The sequence below is a fragment of the Plenodomus lingam genome (assembly GCF_022343315.1).
Source record: "Plenodomus lingam strain CAN1 chromosome Unknown contig_21, whole genome shotgun sequence".
Classification (NCBI taxonomy): domain Eukaryota; kingdom Fungi; phylum Ascomycota; class Dothideomycetes; order Pleosporales; family Leptosphaeriaceae; genus Plenodomus; species Plenodomus lingam.
The window spans coordinates 379,004-396,771 of NW_027093938.1; the positions used below are offsets into that span (position 1 = coordinate 379,004).

Consider the following 17,768-nt stretch of genomic DNA (forward strand, 5'->3'; position numbering starts at 1 on the left):
GCCTACCTACCTATAGAGTACCGTATCCAAGCATTCATCGCCCAAGGCCCCCGCCCCCGAATTCCCCGATTCTCCACGACATCCCCTCCTACTCTACTACGCAGTACCCATTGTACATAGCGCTGTCTTCCCACTCGTTTGCGCAACCCCAGCCAGTCCGATGCGGCTGCCCTGGGCTGTGCTCCCCCATAGAGTAGAGACGAGCTCTCCTTGTCCTTGCATTCTTTTGACGCTGGACATGCATGTTCATGTTTGCCTGCCCGCCACCTTGTCCACGCCCACGTCCACGCCCATTCGCTTCTCTCGACGACACGCCCGTTTAGGCAAGCACTGCACTTTGCCGTAGACCTCATGGCCGACACCCATCCCGAGCTGCAGGCGAAACTGCAGGAGCTCGACCACGAGCTGGAGGAGGGCGACATCACACGCAAGGGGTCCGTTACCTGCATCTACATCTGTGCCAGCACCTATACCTGTACCTGTACCTGTACCTGTACCTGTACTCGTTATTGATCGCCTTTTGTTTCCCCCCCCCCCGCCGTCGTCGCCGCCACCACCGCTACACCTGTCCCGCCGTCGCCCGGCGCGTCCACGCGCCGTCGCATTCAATCTCCCCACACGTGCGCTAACAAATCGCACAGCTACGAGAAACGCCGCACCGTCCTCCTGTCGCAGTACCTGGGGCCCGAATCCGCCGCCCAGCTCGCAAATGACTTGCGAACGCAGAGCTTCGTGGCGAGCGAGGGCTCTGGCTCCCGCAGCGCCTCGCTCGCAGCGCTGTCGGGCCCTCATCCATCACAAGTACCACAAGCATCGCAAGCACCACAACTCGCCCTCCCGCGCCCAGATTCGTACCATGACAGCTCGGCAACAAGCACCATGGGCCACTATGCCAGCTCCTCGACGAGCACCACCGGCACCTCACAGTACATGGCCTACCCGCCCAGCCAAGTAGGCCGCTTCCAGGAGAAGCAATTGGGCATACGGACCCAATCGCTGCAGCGCAATGTCTCCCAAGTCTCCCAGGGCAGCGAGACCTTTATACCGCGACCGCAAACCCCCGAATACAGCTACTCGCGCGAGGGCACAATGATGGGCAACTACGCCTTCAACCCAGACACCCAACCGGGCTTCGACGGCCATGGTTCGCCAGGCCAAGCCAGTCGGAGGAGCACGATGCTGGACGTCAACCAGGGCTACTTCTCCGACTTTACAGGCCAGCAGATGCAGGATCACCGCGACTCCTACGGCGGGCCAAACCGCTACTCGACCGGCGATGCCCTGTCGCCTACGGCAGCGATACCGCCGCCCATGATGAACCCAAACGACCTCCCAGCCGGTGCTGCGGATACGATGCTGCCCTTGGAGCCGCGAGACCTACCGTTTGATGTCTTCGATCCACATAATCACAATGTAATGATGTCCCAATTTGACAACATTGGCGCTGTGCTGCGACATCGCGGCAGGTTGCAACCTCGGGCAACTGCGTTTTGGGTCTTGGACGCAAAAGGCAAAGAGACGGCGTCCATTACTTGGGAAAAGGTGGCCAGTCGCGCTGAAAAGGTGGCCAAAGTAATCAGGGACAAGAGCAATCTGTATCGAGGCGATCGCGTAGCCTTGGTGTACAGAGACACGGAGATTATCGAGTTCGTGGTGGCGCTCATGGGCTGCTTCATTGCAGGTGTCGTCGCCGTGCCCATCAACAGCGTGGATGACTACCAAAAACTGATTTTGCTACTGACCACAACCCAAGCACATCTCGCTCTGACCACGGACAACAACCTAAAGGCATTCCATCGGGACATTAGCCAGAATCGCCTCAAGTGGCCTAGCGGAGTAGAGTGGTGGAAGACGAACGAGTTTGGAAGCTACCATCCCAAGAAACACGACGATACCCCCGCTCTACAGGTACCAGAGGTCGCCTATATTGAATTTTCAAGGGCGCCGACTGGTGATTTGCGAGGTGTCGTCTTGAGTCACCGAACAATCATGCACCAGATGGCATGTATCAGCGCAATGGTGAGCACGATACCCGTGAAAGAAAGTAAGAATCAGGACACGTTCAGTGCAAATCTGCGCGACTCGGAAGGCCGATTCGTCGCCCCGCCTCCACAACGCAATCCCACGGAAATGATTCTGACCTATCTCGATCCTCGTGAAAGCGCCGGTCTCATCCTCAGCGTCCTCTTCGCAGTCTACGGCGGGCATACCACTGTCTGGGCAGAATCGCCCACCATGGAGACGCCTGGCCTCTACGCCCACCTCATCACAAAGTACAAGGCAACTATCCTTGTAGCTGATTATCCAGGCCTCAAGCGGGCGGCGTACAACTACCAGCAGGATCCCATGGCGACGAGGAATTTCAAGAAGAATTCCGAGCCCAACTTTGGCTCTGTCAAGATTTGTCTCATCGACACGCTCACGGTTGATTGCGAGTTTCACGAGATTCTTGGTGACCGATGGTTCAGGCCAATGAGGAATCCCAGAGCACGAGATCTCATCGCACCCATGCTGTGCCTGCCCGAGCATGGCGGTATGATTATTTCCGTGCGTGACTGGCTGGGTGGCGAGGAACGCATGGGCTGTCCCCTGAGCATCGCACAAGAAGAATCAGACGATGAAGACAAGGACGAGGATGTCAGTGCGGCCAACGGCTACTCTAGTCTCATTGGTGGAGGCACGACCAAGAATGCCCCCAAAGAGAAGAAGAAGAAGGATTCCACCGAGTTGACTGAGATTTTGCTCGACAAGGAGGCTCTGAAGATGAATGATGTTGTAGTCCTCGCCATAGGAGAAGAGGCGAGCAAGCGTGCCAATGAACCTGGAACTATGAGAGTCGGGGCATTTGGATACCCAATACCTGATGCGACTCTTGCGATTGTTGATCCCGAGACGAATCTGCTTTGTTCCCCTTACTCCATTGGAGAGATTTGGGTAGACTCGCCTTCGCTCTCTGGTGGGTTTTGGCAATTACAAAAGCACACTGAAACGATCTTCCACGCTCGGCCGTATCGTTTTGTGGAAGGAAGCCCAACCCCGCAATTACTTGAACTCGAGTTTCTACGCACCGGACTTCTTGGCTGTGTCGTAGAAGGAAAGATTTTTGTACTTGGACTGTACGAAGATCGCATCAGGCAGCGCGTCGAGTGGGTTGAACATGGTCAATTGGAGGCGGAGCATCGCTATTTCTTTGTACAACATCTTGTCACAAGCATTATGAAGGCCGTGCCCAAGATCTACGACTCGTAAGTGATTCCATCCTGTAGTCCTCACGCTGCGCTAATGCAATGTAGTTCGGCGTTCGACTCGTATGTCAACGGCGAATATCTGCCCATCATTCTCATTGAGACGCAGGCGGCTTCTACTGCTCCTACGAACCCAGGTGGACCGCCACAGCAGCTGGATATACCTTTTCTGGACTCGCTATCGGAGCGCTGCATGGAGGTTCTCTACCAGGAACATCATCTGCGCGTCTACTGTGTGATGATTACGGCTCCCAACACACTCCCTCGAGTGATCAAAAACGGCAGACGAGAAATAGGCAACATGCTCTGTCGACGAGAGTTTGACAACGGCTCACTACCGTGTGTGCACGTCAAGTTTGGGGTAGAAAGATCTGTACAGAATATTGCGCTTGGTGACGATCCTGCTGGCGGGATGTGGTCCTACGAGGCTTCCATGGCGCGCCAGCAGTTCTTGATGATGCAGGATAAGCAGTATTCTGGTGTTGATCACCGAGAAGTTGTCATCGACGATCGCACCTCCACCCCGCTCAATCAATTCTCAAACATCCATGACCTTATGCAATGGCGCGTCTCCCGACAAGCCGAGGAACTGGCCTACTGCACTGTCGACGGTCGTGGCAAAGAAGGCAAGGGTGTCAACTGGAAGAAGTTTGACCAAAAGGTGGCCGGTGTAGCCATGTTCCTCAAGAACAAGGTCAAGGTAACGGCGGGCGATCATCTTCTTCTAATGTACACGCACTCTGAAGACTTTGTTTTCGCGGTGCACGCCTGCTTTGTTCTCGGCGCGATTGCAATACCAATGGCACCCATTGATCAAAACAGACTCAACGAAGACGCACCCGCGTTGCTCCACATCATCGCCGATTTCAAAGTCAAGGCCATCCTGGTCAACGCAGATGTAGACCATCTCATGAAGGTCAAACAAGTATCGCAGCACATTAAGCAATCAGCCGTCATTTTGAAGATCAATGTTCCGCATACCTACAACACGACCAAGCCGCCCAAGCAATCGAGCGGCTGTCGAGATCTCCGACTTACTATACGACCCGCGTGGGTCCAACCGGGCTTCCCAGTACTTGTGTGGATCTATTGGACCCCAGACCAACGCCGCATCGCTGTGCAGTATGGACACAGCCAAATCATGGCACTCTGCAAAGTACAGAAAGAGACGTGTCAGATGACAAGCTCACGGCCAATACTTGGATGTGTACGTAGTACGATTGGTCTTGGCTTCATCCACACGTGCCTCATGGGCATCTTCCTTGCTGCGCCCACGTACCTAGTCTCGCCTGTGGACTTTGCGCAGAACCCCAATATTCTGTTCCAAACCCTGGCAAGATACAAGATCAAGGACGCTTATGCGACGAGCCAAATGTTGGATCATGCCATTGCAAGAGGCGCAGGGAAGAGCATGGCATTGCACGAGTTGAAGAATCTGATGATTGCAACAGATGGCCGACCCAGAGTCGATGTCTATCAGCGTGTGCGCGTACACTTTGCCTCTGCGAGTCTCGACCGGACGGCCATCAATACCGTGTACTCTCACGTCCTCAACCCCATGGTAGCCTCGCGGTCGTACATGTGCATAGAGCCGATCGAGCTGCATCTCGATGTGGGCGCACTCCGTCGCGGTCTCGTCATGCGTGTCGATCCGGATACGGAGCCTGGCGCGCTCCTGGTACAAGACTCTGGCATGGTACCTGTGAGCACGCAAATCTCCATTGTCAATCCAGAAACCAACCAACTCTGTCTTGTTGGCGAGTATGGCGAGATTTGGGTACAGTCGGAAGCCAATGCCTACAGTTTCTATGGCTCAAAAGAGCGGTTGGATGCTGAGAGGTTCAATGGTAGAACCGTCGATGGAGATCCGAATGCACGATACGTGAGGACTGGTGATTTGGGATTCTTGCACAATGTGACCAGGCCGATTGGGCCCAACAATGCGCCAGTGGATATGCAAGTCCTCTTTGTGCTGGGAAGCATTGGAGATACTTTTGAAGTTAATGGCTTGAATCACTTTTCAATGGACATTGAGCAGTCGGTAGAGCGCTGCCACCGCAACATTGTGCCCGGGGGCTGGTATGTCTTTTTGCAGTCTCGAGGTTTACAAATGCTAATATTTGACAGTGCTGTCTTCCAAGCCGGTGGTCTCGTCGTAATCGTCGTCGAGATCTTCCGCCGCAACTTCCTCGCATCCATGGTCCCTGTCATCGTCAACGCCATCCTCAACGAACACCAACTCGTCATCGACATTGTCGCCTTTGTACACAAGGGAGACTTTCATCGCTCTCGCCTAGGCGAGAAACAGCGTGGGAAGATCCTCGCAGGTTGGGTCACGAGGAAGATGCGGACGATTGCGCAGTACAGCATCCGCGATCCCAATATGCAAGATGGCGGTGGCTTTGGTGGAATCAGCGAGGAGCCAAGCAATCGCGCGAGCATGGCTGGCAGTGCAATGAGAGTCGGCGGCCCACCCAGTGTGAAAGGAAGTATGAATAGGGGAAGTACATTGGGTCTGGCCTCACAATTGGCCACCTTGGGTCTACACAACCATGGTATGGACCAGCAGCAGCAGCAGCAGCAGCAATCCGGCTCCATGCAAACCTTCACCCCACCCCCGGGTCCCTCGGATCCATCCTCTTCGCAAGTCCAAAACGACGCCCGATTCTCCTTTTATCAAGACCCGATCCCCGAGCTCACTGGTAACGACGCCCTGGAAAACGACCGGACGCCCACCGACGCCCGACCTGGCTTCCTGCCCCGCCTCGACACCAGAGGCATGGGCACAGACTACTCGCCCATTGACCAGACGGGCGTCTTCGACACCCCGACCGCAGACCAGCACCGCGGCGGCAGCTTCGCAGGCGACTACGCCGGCAACTACCAGAACGCCTATCATCCGTCGCAGCAGGGCGAGGATGACGAGGCGCCCAGGGGCTTTCACATTACCAATCCGAGCCAAGTACCGGATATCCTGCGCCCGGGACCGGAGCATGCTCACCAGCAGTACCAACAGCAGCAGTATCAACAACAACAGCAACAGCAGCAGGACATGCAAACCTGGCAAAACAACCACCCTTACTCCTCCTACGCCGACCAACAAGACCAATGGTCAGACCAGCACCAGCAGGACTACGCCAACGCCCCTTATTTTGGCGCAGACGCGCAGTCGCAGAATGACGATGGTGGTGCTGGGTATGCGGGTGGGTATGCGGGTAACGGTGGTGGCGGCGGCGGTGGCGCGCTCAGGGTTGCGAATCGCGATTCTAGTGGTAGTGAGGCGGATGAGGGGTGGAAGCGGGATGTGCTTGCGCAGATTGATTTTGCGGGGGGGAGGGGGGAGGGCGAGGGGAGGTAGTGAGCGGAGGGAGGATTGGGTGGGATAGATTAGGGGAGAGGGAGAGGAATGAATGAATGAAGGGAATGAGAATCAAGTATGGGTATGGGTATGGTATATAATTTCCATGCTGAAAATAAATATCCAGTATTTTTTTGGGGGGGGTTTGAAACGTAAGCGATTAGACTAGTGAACAACTTGACTAATGCTCTGTATTGTGTTTTATGTATCCCAGCTATATACACATATACATATACTCTACTCTACTCTACTCTACTCTACTCTACTCTACTCTACTCTACTCTACTCTGCTATCCCATCCCATGCCATCCCATCCCCCCACGCGCCACCACTTTCAAAGTTGCTTATGCGAGTATACTCCACAACAGCGCCAGATCTGCATCCTCCCCCCTCTAAATCTGCATCGTCGTCTAGATGGACATGTAATTCCAAATCAGGGCCAGAAGGCCAGGTCAAAGTAATCATCCTGTGTAATTATATTTCATCAACCGAGGCCATGCAAGTGCGGCGAGGAAAGGAGGGAAAGAGGAAAGAGATGATAAGAAAGGCCAAGGCCAAAGCCAACCCGTAGACAGAATCCATCCTCTCCCGTCTCCTTCCGTCTCCCCCTTCTCTGCTCTCCCCTTGCCCTCCTCCCACCAACACTCCCCCCCCCCCGCCCGCGGAAAAAAAACAGAAAAAAAATAGCAATGTCCCAGAATAAAAAAAGATATATAGCTAACTAAAATATGTACAAATAAAATCAAGAAACCGCCCAAAGAAAGACAAAGTGGCAAAAAAATGAGTTGGGACAGGATATGGGATAAAAACTTGCGTGTTTTTATAGGTGACAAAAAGGAAGAACTATATACAGGTGGGGTGGGGTTTTGTAAATGGCTGGCTTGCTGGCTGGCTGACTGATTGGTTGGCTGGATGGCTGGCTAAATCGGATATCGAGAGGAAGGAGGTGAGGATGAGGTTGAGAGAGAGAGAAAAATAGTCAAACATGCCTAAACATGGATCCGCAAAAACATCCCACAGACCCATATTAATACGCTACGCTTGACATGCCCATCCAACAAAACCCAGTCAGAGCAAGAAAAAAATCAATATGCGTGAGAAAACAACCATTCACATGCATACCACCCCAAAAAACTAGCAAAAACGAGGACAAGGCTTAGTACGTAAAAGCCTCCTCGATGAAATCCACACAACCCTCTGTCAACCAGGGCCGGACGGCAAAGCGGACGCCATCGGCCATGCCGCCCGATGCGCAGACCGTCACGGCCATGGCGCCCACCCGGTTCCGTACTTCTTCTTCAATCAGCGCGGCTGCATTTGGCCGGCCGCTGTACATCTTGACTGTCTCGCTACTGCTCTCGATGCGGCCCTTGGGTCGGGAGATGAAGAGCTTGATGCGCAGGACCTGTTTGCGGCCCTTTATGCGTAGGATCTCGTCCATCCATGGGCGTACCCATTCGAGGCAGTCCGACGACGGGACCGTCCAGATGAGGACGATTTTTTGCGTGGCCGTCGTGCCGTGGCTGTAGCCTTCGACGAGGTGCTTCATGTACATGACTTGGTGGGTGATGCCGACTCCACCTGCAAACAAGACGCATGTGCCGTAGGAATCCAGGCTGTGATGTCCGCCATACGGGCCTTCGATGAAGCCAAACGTCGTGAATTGCTCATTCGGCGCTTTGCACGCCTTTTCGTACATTTTCCGCGTCAGGCCTGTGCGGGCACGGCAGACGAGGCTGATTTGACGGGATTTTTGGGGCGCGCCGGGCATGAGGAAGTCGCCTTCGAGCGTGGGGAGGGTCATTTCTTTGGAATCGGGAGTGAGGGTAGTGGCCCACGCGACGGAAAAGGGGTGCGAGGACCAGAGGGCGAGGCGAGGCATCCACACGTGGACGTGACATCCGGGGCGGGGCGTCCAGTCGCGCACCATGTCAATGGTCAGGCGGACGGCTTCGCCAGGCATGGCTTCGACGGTGATGCGGGAGCGCTTCTTGAGACTGAAGCCGTAGTAGAGGATAGAGAGGCCGCGAAGGATCCACTCGGTGACCCAGAAGAGGAAGATGAGATGCATCCATGGAACCTGGGGCAGGGTGTGGAGCTCGAGATGCTTGTATATGCCAATCATGGCGGCAATTGCGCAGAGTCGGTGAATGTTGAGAAACGTCTCGTAAAAGGCATGACGAAAGGGCGACCATGCTTGGATGCCAATAAAAGTAAAGGCCACGGTGCCGACCATGCCCCAGCCGTAGGAGCCTTCGGTGTGGAGGCCTTTGACGACATGATCCCAGCCCGCACCGTGAACAGTGTTGTACATCCACGCGACGGTGTGGACAATGGCCTCGACAATGGTAATGCGGGCGGCCCAGCGGTGGAACAGGTTGAAGTCGTCATAGGAAACCTGGAGGATGGTGATGAGAGGGTTGTTGCGCATTGCGAAAAGGACGGTAGGGATGAGGTTGAGGGCGGCCAGCGTTCCAGAGCGTCCACGTAGGGCGGCGACGGTCGCCTTGTGGTCGAGCGCCTTGTACGGGAGAGCGACACACCAGGCGAGATTGAGGCCAACGTAGATGAAGAGCATAATCGAGTGCCATCTCCCTGGCAGAGTACCATTGTCAATGGCACTCGAGATCTGGAACTGGGCATTGTGCTTCTTTTTCCACAGTGGCGCGACGAGAATGTGGCGGTTCAGCCAGGGCCACCAGCTCGTCTTGTTCGTCGTCCAATACGACTGGTTCGGGTTTCCCATGGCGCTAAGGTGGCGGCTGTGGCGCCACCACATGTTCGCTACGCGCAAGCTCAGGAGTAGAGCGGAGAGGCCGAGGAGGAGGTAGAGAAAGGTGTCGACCCAGAGGTAGTTACCGACTTGGTCGACACCCGTGAGGCCGTATGAGTACTTGAGGTCGTCGAATTGGGAGGCGTCCCAGCCGGAGAGGAAATGGCGACGGGCAAGATCATGGTTGGTGATGGGATTCGTGTGCTCCACCCGCCGGGGGCGGAGGAAGGAAGCCATGTGTAGTAGTGGTAGCAGTGGTGGTAGTGTCTCGTAAGGTGATCGTGGTGGTGTCGTACAGGTTGCGCGAGATTAATAGATTCCAGGGAGGAAGGTGAAGGGGAGCCGATCGGGCAGTCTTGGCGATTGTTGATGCGTCGTGATCCGTGAATGACGGTTGCACTCACTACCAGGGGGGAAGTTTTTTGTGAATGATAATTCTTGGAGCTGGGAAATTAAGGCGCAAATCAATTCAATCCCACTGGAGCTTCTGCGTCGATAGTCGAAGGCTCACGATTGGCAATGTGGGTTGACTTTGTTGCTGGGTGTCACCGTGAATACATGATCCAACGTGGTGGTAGCGGTGTCGAGGAGGGTTGTCTATGCACAATGATGGTTGTCGGGAGGGGGGGGGGGGGTTGTGCAGAGTTGCCAAGGGAGCCAAAGTTGAATCGAGGGGCGGCGGTCTGTTTCCAGTCCAGTGAATGAATTCACAATGTACAGACAGTGACGGTGAAGAGGTGAGGTACGTTGAACAGGGCGGCGGTTATTGAACGAGGGAGGTCAATAGCATGTATTACGCTTTCACCAGGGGAGGGGCACTGAGGGCAATGGGGCGGAGAACGGGTCAACAGGCGGCTCTATAGCAAACGCACTGAAGAATGGCGGGCGAGCGGTGCGTGTACGGGGTAGGTAGGTAGGTAGGTAGGTAGGTAGCTGTCGAAACGAGTGAACAGCGGAGCGAGGGACTGGTAAATCAAAAAATTAAAAAGAGGGAAAGAAAAAAAAAAGAAGAAGGTGGGTGCAAGGGGAAGAGTAGCGAAAACGGGCGCCCCAGGTGGTGGTACGGTGGTGGTGGTAGTGGTGGTAGGAGAAACGTGAGGTCAGAGGGATGGGTGAGGACAGGAGTGGATATGAACGATTCCGACCGTCATGGGCCTGAACATGGGACCTGACATGGGAGGGGGGGGGCCATTGGCAAGGCCGGGCAGACAAGGGCAAGGGCAGACAGGGCAGGGGGGGGCGACCGCAAGGCCAGCGAAAAAGTAGCCAGCTCGAAATGGGCGAGTGAAGGGGGAAGTGATTGGCATGATTGGCCTTGACTGGCCTGGACTGGCCTTGACTTTGGCCTCGATTGGCTTTGATTGGCCCTGATTGGCCCTGATTGGCCTTGATTGGCCTTGATTGGCTGCGGGTGGGCCGGTGCTGATGGGTGGGCAGAGGCCAAAACGGGCTACAAGCGGGCGGAAGGGGAGTGTGGCGCTTGGCCGGATTGGGAATGGGCGGGGGGGCGTTGGGAGAGAGGGAAGGAGAGGTGGACGGCCAGTCAGACGGTCACTTCCGCTCCTTCCCTGAGTTTGCCTCGTTTCCCTCCCTCCCTCCCTCCTCCTCCCCTGCCCTCTGCGCCTGCTCAGTACAGAACTACAGTACCCGCTGAAACAGGCAGTGGCAGTCTGGCAGACTGGGCAGGCTGTCCGTGATTGGCTCCTTGTCGGCCATGGTTGCCGCCATGAAACCGAGTCTGATCTGAGGCTCAGCCGACAGTGGAGTGGCACAAGAGTACATGCTTGTACTCTACTACATACTACATCACATGTGTGCTGTCAAGTAGAGTACCTAGGTAGTAGAGTACTACTCTATACCACCAGCTACTACTCTAGAGCATCTACTGTAGAGTAGTCCACTCGCAGTCTGCAGCACACAACGACCCCAGCCACCCACCGGGCCAGGCCAGATGTCGTGTCTCTGCCGACTTCCCGGCCGTCGTGCAAAACATCGGGACTGGCGCACCCACGATGCGCTGAGAAGACACGGCTGCCAAAACACCCACTGTGGCTGAAAACAACGTTTCGAAACTTGGCCACCCAAACGCTCACCCAATCACCACCACCTCACCACCCTCGTCTGAGAACCGGGACAAGCACAAACAAGAGGGCAACGACCGAGTAAGAAGACAGTCTGGCCCTGGGCCGCCTGTTCCACGATGATTGAATCTCACTCCACTTGACATTGGAACGAATAGCAGCCGTGTGTGAATCTCTGACAGGCTAGGTTGGAGCAGGTAAGAGTGGTCAGAGTAGGTAGAGTACAGCAGCAACAACAAATTGCCCCTCCACTCCCTCGCCTCCAACGACCAGAAGTGACACGCGCCGTGGTTCCAGAAGCGCGGCGCCTGTCCTGCCTACCTACCAAACCAGTAGCACAACCGAGAGCCCAAACAAAGTCGCCCTCTGCCATGGAAAAGTCAAGACAATCCATCCATCCTTTCATCCTGTAGTACCCTTCCTCCTTCACCCTTCATCCTTCATCCCCGCAGCGATCCCAAACTCTGCCAGCCTCCCATCATCCCATCTAGCATCTGTCCACCCGCCCGCCCAGCCCGAGCCAGCCCGTTTTTCCACCCCCCACCTTCCCCTGACCATGTCCAATCCATCCTGCAAGCCACAAGAGCCTCCTGTCCGAATCTCCGTCATGCCGTTTTTCATGCGACGTTTGACATGCATCCATCCAGCTAGATGGCGACTCCACTTGCGCTATTCCCTCTCTTAACGAGGTCGTCTAGCGACCTTGGCTGCCTACCGAGGCACATGTTCCCAGGCTGTGTTGTCGTGTTGTCGCAGATGCCCAGGCACACAATTTTGAATGTCGGCTATCGGGGCATGGCAGACTGGGCAGTGGGTGCAAAACCTTGGATAACGTGATGGGCTCATGGTCATGACATTTCACATGGGTAGGTACTGTAGAGCAGATAGCTAGGTACACGATATCCACACACACAACCTCATCTCACCACGATGAGTCCTGGGAGAAAGGCCCAGGCACCCATCACCCCCTTCCGGCCTGGGCATCGGGACCGACCGGCCACCAGGACACACTGCCCACACTGCCTCGTACCCGGCTAGCCAACCTTTTTGCCCGTCTCCCCATTTAGACGCCTTCTCACGTCACTCTGGCCCATTGGAGGGGAAAACGAAAAGTGGAAAGTAAAAAATAAAAATAAAAAAATACTTAAAAGGTTGTGGCTCACTACCATCCACCCAAATACCTCCACAATACAGCTCCTCTTCCAGCCCAACAGTAAGTACCATATCGCTTCAACCCACCACCCCCGAGAAAACAAAACAAAATCCCATTCCACCCCCCCGCTCTAATTCATGCACCACAACGCCTCCCCCCCATATCCTCGAAACAGTCGCTCCTGCACACCCCCGACCACAGCTGCCGCCGTGAAACAATGTCTGCCCACCTCTGCGCCCACCTGGACTACTGTACCTATTGTATCGTACCGAGCGTGAGGTGACGGGTCTGGAAATGTATTCGTGTGGATATCGGGTATTCTGTATTTCAAGTGTTGATTGCATGGGTGGTGTGTTTTGTACGGGTACGGTACTTGGTCTACTGGACTTTACTCTGCTCTACACTCCCTACTTTACTACCCTGTCTACACACCTACCCACCCCACATACACGCAACAAAATACAACACAGCCATCCCACCCACTCACCCCCAACCCAACCCAAGAAGAATTCCAAATCCCCACTCTTTTCTCATCCCACAGCACAACTCATGCGCTCGGGTAGTGTGAGTATCATGTGATTTGCCACTGCTACATCCTGGCTATTTTGATGGCACAAGACAAGTAACGTGATCCTCAAACTAGCCGAGATAACTAGTACTACTACAACCCTACAACCTGCCTTGCCCACCCTGCCCTTTCCTTCCTACCAAAACCCAGGATGCATTACACGTGCTCCTGCCCCCACCACTCCCTCTCTTTTCTCTACTCTTCTCTTTCCCGTCTCCCTGCTTATTTTCGTCTTCGTTGCCAAGGCAAGGGGAAAGACGAGCCTGTCTTGCGGACTGGTTTTGCGGAGTCTGCATCTCTCATGTCATCCCACCTCATCCCACCTCACCACAGCCACCGTCCATTCCCCCATCTCCCCTCACCCCATCCCACCTACCTATCTAACCCCCACCCATCAAACCCAGCCCCACGAAACCCCTTCATCCAAACATCCCCATCCCCATTCCACTTCAACCTCATCATCTCGCCACTCGTTTCATCGCAAGCTTGTTTGCCACAGGCGAATGGAGTTGTAGCGGGGGAGGTTGTTGGATTTATATTTTTACATGTCTGGGTATGGGTGGTGTTATAGTGTGTATTGGGAATTGTGTGGGTGGGTGCGGGGATAGTGGATTTTGTTGTGCTGTGGATATACAAACTATGTGACATGTCGTGATTGTTGAAAATTCCAATCCTAATCCCAGCCCAACAATAATCATCACCACCACGGCACAAGAGACCAGCCACCACAACCACAACACCCAGCCATCCACATCACTAAAGAACACAGCAAGTTTGACAATCACAAATCACATAAACGACATCATTACTATTCGCATCATGAACAGATACATCTATACACGACACCACGCCCAATAACCATGAACCCAAACGGCCAAGAACAGCAAACAGATTGAAAAAGGAGAAAAAAAACCCGGGTATAGTTGCGCCGTCGCCAGTTCTTTTTTTCGTACAACATACAACATCAGAGGGAAAGGAAAGATTGAGTGATTTGGAGAAAAGGTTGTGGGAAAGAAGTGGCTATGGAGAGAGAGAGAGAGAGAGAGAGAGATGTGTGTGCGGCGTGATTGACTGCCACGCTGGTGTCGAGACAAAAGCATAAAAACAAATAGGGGGAAGAAAAGAAAAGAAGAAAATGAGGACGAGGATGAGGACGAGGAGAGAAAATGGTCTCATATACCACCCATATCCACCTCGTGCAAAAAATCAGCCTCTTCGAAATCACTCCCGCTTCCCACCGTCACCCTCCTCTCCACATGGACTGCACTCTCCCCCTCCATGTCCATGTCCTCATCACCCGACAACACCGTCCTCCGGCCCTGCCGGCGAGATTTCGGCTGCGCAAACTGTCGGACCTGCGGCAGCATGTTTTGCGGTGTCTCGCTGAGCGGGCTGACGGGCACCTCGTCCACCTCGACGGCCAGGTTTCCCTTTGGCATCGCGAAGAAGAGGTTTGAATTCAGCGGGCGCACTTCATCGTCGTCGTGCCAGGAGCGCTTCGAGGAATTGAGCGGATTGGGCAGTCGTTGCGAGGCGGTTGAGTAGCCCGAGTCGGTGGAGCCTTGGGAGGAAAAGGGTTGGGTGAAGGCTTCGGCAGAGAGGGGGAAGAGGTTGGTAGATTCTTGGGTGGCAGAGTCGTGGCCGCCGCCGTATAGGTGTCGGTTGGTCGTGGGTTGCTCGGCGTAGCCTGCGATCTTGTTCAGGCCACAGAACGGTAGCAGTTCTCTCTGGTGCGTGAGGCGATCTTCGACGGTATCTCGTGACGGCTTAACCTCGTAATCGGCGAGCGCAGTGGTGGGACTATGGACTAGCGTCGTGGTAATGGTTGGCAGGCCGGACATGAGCTTTTGTGTTTTATAGCCTCCTGGCACTGCTTTCCGCACGCGCATGCCGACGTTGAGCAAGTCTGCTTGCACCTGGCCGGGCAAGGTGGGCGCGAGACTCTGTCGCTGTCGCTGCGATGTTGAGCCCCTGCTATGGTGGTGGTGCAGGTGGGCGTGATGACGGGGGCGGGTAGTCGGATCTAGACCCCGCAGATCTTCTTGGTCGTTGTCAAGGTCGTCGGCAAAGGTAAAATAAGTCGTTATGCTCGGCTGGAAGGTTCTCTTGCTGCGATGCTCTTCCGTCTGCGAGGCGTGACTGCTGTACATGGCAGCGTGCGTAGGAGGCAGCTCAGGTTGCGGCGTAGGGCAAAGGTGGGCCAGGCCCAGTGATGAATTACTTATGAACTGCAGTGGTCCAGTGGATACCTAGCTCCGAGAGGGCGACTTTGTGATGCACGCTCGAGCCGGTTGGGGGCTGATGAGGAGCAGCAGGGTTCCAGATTGACCAGGCGAATCATCAATCTCGTTGCTAAGTGGGCAGTTGGGCTCTGGGCGGGCAGACTACCCAATTCTGCGTCTGCACTTGCACTTGCCCTTCACTTGCTCTTTGGCGGAGGCGGAAGGCGGAGACAAGGAGGAGAAAAGAAAGAAGAGGGTGATGAAGGAGAAGCAAACGGTGGGCGAAATGGGGCTTCCACGCTGACAGATGGCGGCACTAGAACAAGAAGCGGAGGCACGCCGATCATTCGCGGTCGTGACGCGAACATGTACGACGCATTCGGCAACTAGCAGCTTATTTCGACGCGCGCTGGACCGTCAGATACGACACAGACACACGCACACACTCCCACACTCCCACACTACATACCGCGCTCATGCATGACTGCTGCTGCTGCTGCTGCTGTTGTTGCTGCTGCCATGCAACAACAGCTTGTCTTGAAGGCTGTTGTCAGACAGAGGAGAGCTCTCGTTGTGCAATGTCACACCGCACCGTGACAACTGCCACATCTGCTGTCTCACGTCTGCTGTCTCCGGCGAGCAAAGACAAGCACTGTTAGTTGTGTTGCGCTTGTTAAACTCAAACAATCTATCAATGGCCCGTACTCACCCAAGCTTGGTCATGGACACAAACCTACACTCTCAGACAAATGACAGACATTGACCACCAAACCATGTCCACGATGGAAGAGCTCTTGAATAATCGCATTGGTAACGATTGCGTCGTGTCACGGCCACCATTGCCTATGCACTTTGCGTCCAATAGGTATCATCGACTATGCATGCTTACACACCCGGCTTGGCCACTCGCTACGCTTGAACCTGGACATCATCCACAAACGGCAGATTCGCTTACTCTAATGTTATGAGAACCAATAACTGTGATTGTCCATGTTCGTAGCCATCTAGAGTACATACCTAGACACCTAGCTTACACCCATGCGAACAAAGACCACCAACCAAACCAGCCATCATTGACACCATCGGCCAAACCAACTACCATGGAATTTTTGGCCATCCATGCTGCAGTCGCACAGTCGATCCATACCAAGACTGACCATGGATCAAGCACTTGGTATTGGCTCGATCAGTGTGACCTTGCACCATGCCTGCGTCTGCTCATTCACCTGCAGAAGATAATGGCTAGCCGCAACATAACTTGGTTGTCTGTTTGCCTTTAACATCATGTGAGCTATAATATAGCTGCTGGAGAGGACACCACATCACAGAGCAAAGACCTTCATCTAATTAGCATGTAGGAGCAACGATCGACACTGACCATCCTCAGACTACATTCAAATCACTTGGTGCATGGCCATGACATTCAAGAGAATGGTCCAATTTGACACGTCATAAACTTTTGTCATTTCTTCATTCTATCGTCACCATGATGGTTGCCTGGTTAGACCTATGATTGTCTGCCCAGGCCCCGGGTATATTGCATCCCACCACATCATACGCGCAACCTAGTAGAAGAAACCGAGAATCTTGCCAGCGACGTGCTTCCTGCGGGCCTCCTCGTGGTCCATGATACCAGCCGAGGTGGTGAGGACAATGTAGCCGAATTGACGCGAAGGCAGCAGCTTGACAACCCACTTCTCCATGTCGCGGAGCTGGACGTTGTAGCGGGGGGAGATGACACCGGTCTTGTTGATGCGGCCGTTGAGCTGGATGACAATCTTGCCGTTGCGGTGGTCATCGACCTCCTCGAACTCGCCGATGTAGCCTGCGCAAAAAGAGTCAGCGTGTTGCAGAGAAATAAACATCAGACGTCATAAACATGATCCGAAGACGTGTAAGTTCTCCGCAGAGTTTAATGTACCGGACACTTAAAGGGCAAAGATCGTGGAGAATGCGAGATCATTGCCTAGTTATCAGCCCGGAGGGGGAGGGAAAGAGAAAGAAGTGCATATGTGTACATGTGCGAGGGACGATAGCAAAGAAAGTGAAATGCAAACATACCGTGACGCTGCATGACCGTGAGGAACTTGACGATGACCTTGGAGGACGGGCGGATCAGGACCTGGCGCTTGCCGGCCTTCTCGGCGTTGTTGATAGCATTCAAGCAGTCGTTGAGAACGGAAGTCTTGACCATTTTGGCGGTAGTAGATTCTCAATGGCGGTTGGGCGACTGAGGTATCTGTGGGAAGGGTTGGTGGTTAGCCTCCAGATGCCAGAGCGTGGAGAGTGCCCTCAGTGCTGCAGCTTGAGGGTTCTACAGCTCGTGTCGCAGAAGGGGAAGCAGTGTCGCCTTCGCCTTGCCTTCATC

General features: G+C 54.4%; 4 protein-coding genes across 4 annotated transcripts; 1 reads left to right on the forward strand and 3 right to left on the reverse strand.

The window, feature by feature from the left end:
- Nucleotides 1-323: 323 nt before the first annotated feature.
- IAQ61_005048 (uncharacterized protein) lies at nucleotides 324-6,603 on the forward strand (the record flags this gene model as incomplete). Its single annotated transcript, XM_066096636.1, is given in 5 exon segments — nucleotides 324-434; nucleotides 642-3,245; nucleotides 3,294-5,324; nucleotides 5,373-5,554; nucleotides 5,573-6,603. 5 exon segments carry the CDS (start codon nucleotides 352-354, stop codon nucleotides 6,601-6,603), a joined length of 5,931 nt encoding a protein of 1,976 aa, XP_065953331.1. The 5' UTR covers nucleotides 324-351.
- A 1,156-nt stretch (nucleotides 6,604-7,759) lies between these two features.
- On the reverse strand, nucleotides 7,760-9,613 carry IAQ61_005049 (uncharacterized protein; the record flags this gene model as incomplete). The annotated part of the gene is made up of 1 exon (XM_066096637.1): nucleotides 7,760-9,613. One exon carries the CDS (start codon nucleotides 9,611-9,613, stop codon nucleotides 7,760-7,762), a length of 1,854 nt encoding a protein of 617 aa, XP_065953332.1.
- A 4,737-nt stretch (nucleotides 9,614-14,350) lies between these two features.
- IAQ61_005050 (uncharacterized protein) lies at nucleotides 14,351-15,328 on the reverse strand (the record flags this gene model as incomplete). Its single annotated transcript, XM_066096638.1, has 1 exon — nucleotides 14,351-15,328. The coding sequence occupies one exon, from the start codon at nucleotides 15,326-15,328 to the stop codon at nucleotides 14,351-14,353; it is 978 nt and encodes a 325-aa protein (XP_065953333.1).
- A 1,637-nt stretch (nucleotides 15,329-16,965) lies between these two features.
- CRP27 (40S ribosomal protein uS8) lies at nucleotides 16,966-17,594 on the reverse strand (the record flags this gene model as incomplete). Its single annotated transcript, XM_003843128.1, has 2 exons — nucleotides 16,966-17,225; nucleotides 17,462-17,594. The coding sequence occupies 2 exons, from the start codon at nucleotides 17,592-17,594 to the stop codon at nucleotides 16,966-16,968; spliced, it is 393 nt and encodes a 130-aa protein (XP_003843176.1).
- Between the last annotated feature and the right edge of the window lie 174 nt (nucleotides 17,595-17,768).